This window comes from Neoarius graeffei, chromosome 10 (genome assembly GCF_027579695.1).
Source record: "Neoarius graeffei isolate fNeoGra1 chromosome 10, fNeoGra1.pri, whole genome shotgun sequence".
NCBI lineage: Eukaryota > Metazoa > Chordata > Actinopteri > Siluriformes > Ariidae > Neoarius > Neoarius graeffei.
This window is the reverse complement of record NC_083578.1, coordinates 88,182,971-88,189,325: the sequence shown is the minus strand read 5'-3', so window position 1 is coordinate 88,189,325 and position 6,355 is coordinate 88,182,971. Positions and strand designations below refer to the sequence as shown.

General features: G+C 42.4%; 1 protein-coding gene across 1 annotated transcript; it reads left to right on the top strand.

Annotated features, from left to right (window-relative positions):
• Window positions 1-4,703: 4,703 nt before the first annotated feature.
• foxe3 (forkhead box E3) lies at window positions 4,704-5,963 on the top strand. The gene has a single exon (XM_060930935.1). The coding sequence runs from the start codon at window positions 4,704-4,706 to the stop codon at window positions 5,961-5,963; it is 1,260 nt and encodes a 419-aa protein (XP_060786918.1).
• The last annotated feature ends 392 nt before the right edge of the window (window positions 5,964-6,355 follow it).

The window sequence follows — 6,355 nt, the reverse complement described above, 5'->3', positions numbered from 1 at the left end:
GGAAACACACTCTTTTTTTAAAATTTGTTTCTTATTTATGCTCTTTACCGTTTGTTTCTTTCTTTCCGTCTTTCTTTTTCCCTTTCTTGTTCTGGATTCTAGATTGAAGTGCACACTTTTTGTTATTTGTTTATTTTCTTATTTCTTCCATTTTCTTAACAGTTCTTTTCTGTCTGATAAATGAGATGTCTTTTTGTTTCATTTAAATTGGTCTTTCTTTCTTTCTTTCTTTCTTTCTTTCTTTCTTTCTTTCTTTCTTTCTTTCTTGACATTCTCTGAGAGTAAACAACTGGCCAACCTTTGTTTCTTGGGAGTTCTCTTTCTTTCTTTCTTTCTTTCTTTCTTTCTTTCTTGACATTCTCTGAGAGTAAACAACTGGCCAACCTTTGTTTCTTGGGAGTTCTCTCTCTCTCTCTCTCTCTCTCTCTCTTTCTTTCTTGACATTCTCTGAGAGTAAACAACTGGCCAACCTTTGTTTCTTGGGAGTTTTCTTTCTTTCTTTCTTTCTTTCTTTCTTTCTTTCTTTCTTTCTTTCTTTCTTTCTTGACATTCTCTGAGAGTAAACAACTGGCCAACCTTTGTTTCTTGGGAGTTCTCTCTCTCTCTCTCTCTCTCTCTCTCTCTCTCTCTCTCTCTCTCAACATTCTCTGAGAGTAAACAACTGGCCAACCTTTCTTTCTTTCTTTCTTTCTTTCTTTCTTTCTTTCTTTCTTGACATTCTCTGAGAGTAAACAACTGGCCAACCTTTGTTTCTTGGGAGTTCTCTTTCTTTCTTTCTTTCTTTCTTTCTTTCTTTCTTTCTTTCTTTCTTTCTTTCTTTCTTTCTTTCTTGACATTCTCTGAGAGTAAACAACTGGCCAACCTTTGTTTCTTGGGAGTTCTCTCTCTCTCTCTCTCTCTCTCTCTCTCTCTCTTTCTTGACATTCTCTGAGAGTAAACAACTGGCCAACCTTTGTTTCTTGGGAGTTTTCTTTCTTTCTTTCTTTCTTTCTTTCTTTCTTTCTTTCTTTCTTGACATTCTCTGAGAGTAAACAACTGGCCAACCTTTGTTTCTTGGGAGTTCTCTCTCTCTCTCTCTCTCTCTCTCAACATTCTCTGAGAGTAAACAACTGGCCAACCTTTCTTTCTTTCTTTCTTTCTTTCTTTCTTTCTTTCTTTCTTTCTTTCTTTACATTCTCTGAGAGTAAACAACTGGCCAACCTTTGTTTCTTGGGAGTTCTCTCTCTCTCTCTCTCTCTCTCTCTCTCTCTCTCTCTCTTTCTGTGCTGTTGCCATCATATCGTCCAAATGACCAAAACAGTCATTAATAAAAAATACCAGATTTCAGGAGTGTGGTGTGTCCATTCGAACTCTTGTTCATCAACATTTGTCTGAGTCTCTCGACTGAGAGCAGTGCTGTAGATTTCATCCAGGTGAGGTCGAGAGCAGAGCCATAAGTCGAGTATTACACAGATTACCACCAGTCCTTGAGCCCTGGGGGCCGTTGGGATGAGGGAGGGGGGTGTTGGGGTGTAGGGGGGAGGTGCAGTTTCCTGGTTGTAGCTTGTGTTTGTCCTGCCTGACCTGGCAGCTCATGGGGCAGATTGTGCTCAGATAGCAAGCCCCCTCCCCGATCCCACGCCTGTCTGAAAGTGTTAGCCGTTTGCTGTCAGCTCGGTGGATTTAACACGTCTGTGCCGGGGGGCTCCGGGGGCTTTGTGGGGAAGTGGACATGTTGGGAAGTGGCAGGCAGGTTATGGGTTATGACTCCAGTTTGATTCATCGCACCGTTTCTTTCAGAGCAGTGACAGAGAAAGGCTGGATGCTGAGTCTTGTTGGTTTAACCTTTACTTTGAACATGAACACTGCTGTCTGTGCATCCACAGCCCACCTCTGCCCACGTCTGCCCATCTCTGAACTCACTGACTACTTCTTTCTCTTTCTCTCTCTTTTTCTTTTATCAACTTATGACCATGTCATTTCATTTATTATAAATTATTTATTATAATATGACGTCAAGCAGATAGCCTTCTGGTTTCTCAGTTATGTGACACGCTATATATATATATATTTTTATTAACTTCAAGAGAGAGAAATAAATAACTGCTATAACCTCAATGAGAACAGGAACAGGACCTAACTTGTTTTTGAGCTTCCAGAACATCAAAAATGTAACTATTAACGGACAAAAAGCATCACCTTTCTTTCTTTAACAAGTTAAAAATGTAACTGCAAATCGCTGTGGTATAAAAGGAGCAAAACACTACAGTGTGTCCTTTTATGGGAAAATAATAAACATTTTCCACCTTGCTTTGGCTTCATCACACCACCCCATCGTTGATTATTTCTCCATAACTGCACATCCTGTTGTGTTTGATTATTTACTTATTTTATAAAATATATAATTGACTCAATTTTCTTATCACATCATTTTTCAAATCCTCACATTGACTCTTTTTTTACGCTTCTCTACAATCACTGCTGTACCATTATTCCTCTTCCTGTCAACTCCGTCATGTCATGTTAAAATTCTTTTTGAGTCTTGGAGAGATGCTGTATAAATAAAACTTGTACTTTATGATTAAATTTCAACTTTTTTGCCTTCAAAAGTTGTTCCAGGTCAGAAAGTAATTGCTTGTTGTCGCTCCTGTATTATAATAATCATAATAATAATGAAGAAGAAGAAAATATCCAACACCTAACATGTATTGGCTGACATCCTACATTTGAGTAAGGAGCTAAAAAAATGTAAAAATGTTGATCATAATTTCTGTCGAACCACCCCTTTAAATGATAAAGAATAAATCCCAGTGGTGCAATGATACTAGGTCATAAACCCACCTCCCATTCGAGTATCAGTCTGCAAAAAGAACTGGTCATATTTACTTTTCTGGCTGTAAAGCTTTGACAGTTCAATTGCTGTTTTTAGAAGCTTGTTATTATTTTTCAATTGGTGGATTGAACGGCGGGTTCGGCACTAGGTTATAACCTCTCTCGGTGTTGTTTCTAGCTCAGATCCACAGCTGCAGCCAGAACAAACTACGAGTGTAAAAACAGAGTGTGTGGTGTGAGGGACAGAGTGATGGAGAAAGTGATGAAAAATAGACGTTGTGATGTTTCCAAGATATGTTTACCAGATTTTATCGAACATTCATACGTCACTTTGTGTCTATAGTGTCAGAAAACTTGTATGCAGTGATTCTTTCAATGTTATTTTGAGTAAAATAATATTTTTCCTTTCACTGAGTTGACTCTGTAGGTATGGTCAAGTCAAGTCAAGTGGATTTATTGTTCTTTTAATCATATACAATGAAACGACGTTCCTCTGGAACCATGGTGCTACATTAAAACATAAGACTACTACAGACAGTGCAGATGTGCCAGATGTAGCAGGTTGTGCAAAAAAAAAGAACAATATATTAATAAAATGCTCTAACTCTAAACATAACAAACTAACATGGCCAATAATGCAACACAATCCTCTTCTTAAACTGTTTCCTTCTCCAGTCATCTCTGTTTAATCCCACCATTCTGACCGTCCCTGCTCAGCAGAAGTCTCGGCTTCACAGCCCCGAGCCGTTCGAACCCGAGACCTTATCTAAAGTCAAGATCTTGGGTAAGATGTATATTCTGAATGCTCGCTGCTTCATAACGACCGGTGCAGAAATTTCTATTTCTCTTCCTGGTTAAAACATAAATTTAGCTCATATTAGGTTTTTTTTTTCTTCCCAAAGATATTTGGCTAACATTAATTTATTTGAGATATACACCTGAGATCAACAAAGACCCCAAGTCTTCTTGTATTCTTACAAACTGGAACATATCAGGACTCTGACATTCAGCGATTTAACAGTCTCCCTCCTACCGTAAGGTCCAGTATGTTCCCTAAATCATTTATGAAAGATGTGAGATCTATCCTTCAGTGTGTCAAGTTTTAATATTTAAATTAGCTAAATGAATACATTACATTTCTTATATTATATATGCATTAGTTGTATATGTGTTTTAAATTAACAAATGAAGAGCCATGTTACTATGGAAATGCTGTTAAATAAAGTCATTTATTATTATTATTATTATTTGGACACTATTATTTTTGGGAATGTTTTACATTTATAAAGTGAAAAAAGCTGTTTATAGTGTGTTTATAGTAATTGGATTATATAATTAATATTAGTACAGTATTTCTAAGTAGTAGCCTTAAGCTAAGTAGGAGTTATTAATTACTCAGTTATTAAAAAAAAAGGGGGGGGGGGGGGGGGGGTTCTTCAGAAGTTCTCAGCTTCCTGGAACGATTCTGGTCTCTCAGAGGAACAAAGTGAAGAAAGAACGCTTCATATCTGTACATTAGTGATTAATAGTAATTGGGTGCCATTATAGGCTATTGATTTTAGGTTATTAAATAGGTCGTTTTATATTAAAGTTATTTGGAGGAGTTTGCTCTGGATGCACATCAAACATGCACAGTGTAACAAACAAACAAACAAACAAATATATAAACAGATTTACAAAGCCCTTAAAATACACAGAATAAACTCCATCACATCCCCAAGACACCGGACAGAGAGAGCTCGTGCGCCGGATAGTTCGTGACGTCACTCCGCCCACCTTATAAAGTCACACACCTGGCGAAAGAAAACACCGGGGCGCGCGCGGAGCGGCAGAGGCAGTGAAGTGAGCAGCTCCTTTTCAGACCTGCATTTAAACCAGAAAACTCCTCTTTTATGAATCTGGCGAGTTTCTCCTACTTCTCGTGCAGCATGTCACCGGCGGAGTCGCAGCCCACGAGCCCGGCGGCGGCGGCAGCTGTGTCTTCTCAGGTGAGTTTGGACTCACCGTCACTGATCCATCATCATCATCATCATCTTCATCATCATGTTCGTCAGTCTGGAGGTAAGGACGGTGCTCCTGTGAAACCGGAACCGGGAGAAGGCAGCCCTCGGGCGGAGGTGGAGGAAGTGGTTCCGGTGGGTCAGCCGGTCAGCGGCCGGCGGAGGAAAAGGCCCGTGCAGCGCGGGAAACCTCCGTACAGCTACATCGCGCTCATCGCCATGGCCATCGCCAACTCACCGGAGAGGAAGCTGACGCTGGGCGGCATTTACCGCTTCATCACGGAGCGCTTTCCGTTTTACCGCGAGAACTCGCGCAAGTGGCAGAACTCCATCCGGCACAACCTGACGCTCAACGACTGCTTCGTGAAGATCCCACGGGAGCCCGGGAGGCCCGGAAAGGGCAACTACTGGACGCTCGACCCCGCCGCTGAGGACATGTTCGACAACGGCAGCTTCCTGCGCCGGAGGAAACGCTTCAAGCGCTCGGACGTCAGCACGTATCCAGGGTACGCTCAGAGCGCGGGCGCGTTCACGTTCACCCCGAGTCCCGTGGCGCGCCAGGCGTATCCCAACACCCTGTACCCGGCCGTGACCTCGGGCTACAGCGGCTCTCCGTTACCCGCCTCTCCTCACGGGTCTGTACTGCACCCCTATCAGCCGTCAGCGGGGGTCGCTCACGCTCACCTTCAAGGACAAGGCCGGATGTTCAGCATCGACAACATCATCAGCCAGCAGTCTGTCCCGCCATGTAGTGGCCCTGGAGCCGAACTTCACATCGGGCTCGGTTCCGGAGACCTGACCTCGAGCTCGACCTCGATGAGCGCCGGCTGCTCAGTGTTACCCGCCACTGACCCGACCAGCTTCCAGACTCAGTCTCTGAACCACACGAACCTGCTGAGCAGAAACAGCAGCTCCGCTGCCTCCATGGCACCCAGTTTCTCATCCTCAGCCTCTCCTCCGCACCTCACCTCTGCCACGCCGCCCGGTTTCTCTCCCACTGGCTACTGCACCGGAAGCAGGATGTCACGGCCCGGCTCGTGTGCAGAGCACAACGAACAGCTTCTGGGACTCACAGGAACGAATTCGAACTCGTACAACAATTCGTATACGAGACAAGCTAACTTCACATCCGGGCTCGAGCGCTACATGTGATGCACAACCCCCCCCCCCCCCCCCCCCCCCCAAAAAAAACCTATATTTTAAAAGTGAATTGTGTCACTAACTAATTTCAGACCAAGTTTCTAAAACTGGATGCTGAAAAATAAAACTTTGGGATCTGGGGTTGAGTGGATATTAGTCACAAATAACACCTTTAACACTAAAACTAGCCAAAGTGTACTTTTCCTTGGTTCTGGGGTGGAACACTCAAGAATCGGCCATTTAACCTTTAACACTCGGGATTATCTTTCACCTGGAGATATGGCTATAGTGTACCTTTAAAATGATTAAGGTATTATTATTATTATTATTATTATTATTATTTAGAAAAGCTTTAAAATCGGGTATCTTGGATAAAAGAGACACTAGAAGGTACCACCCCAGCA

What these genes read in the sequence shown, in the direction of transcription:
- foxe3 (XM_060930935.1), top strand. Translation starts at nt 4,704, where the DNA reads ATGAATCTGGCGAGTTTCTCCTACTTCTCGTGCAGCATGTCACCGGCG.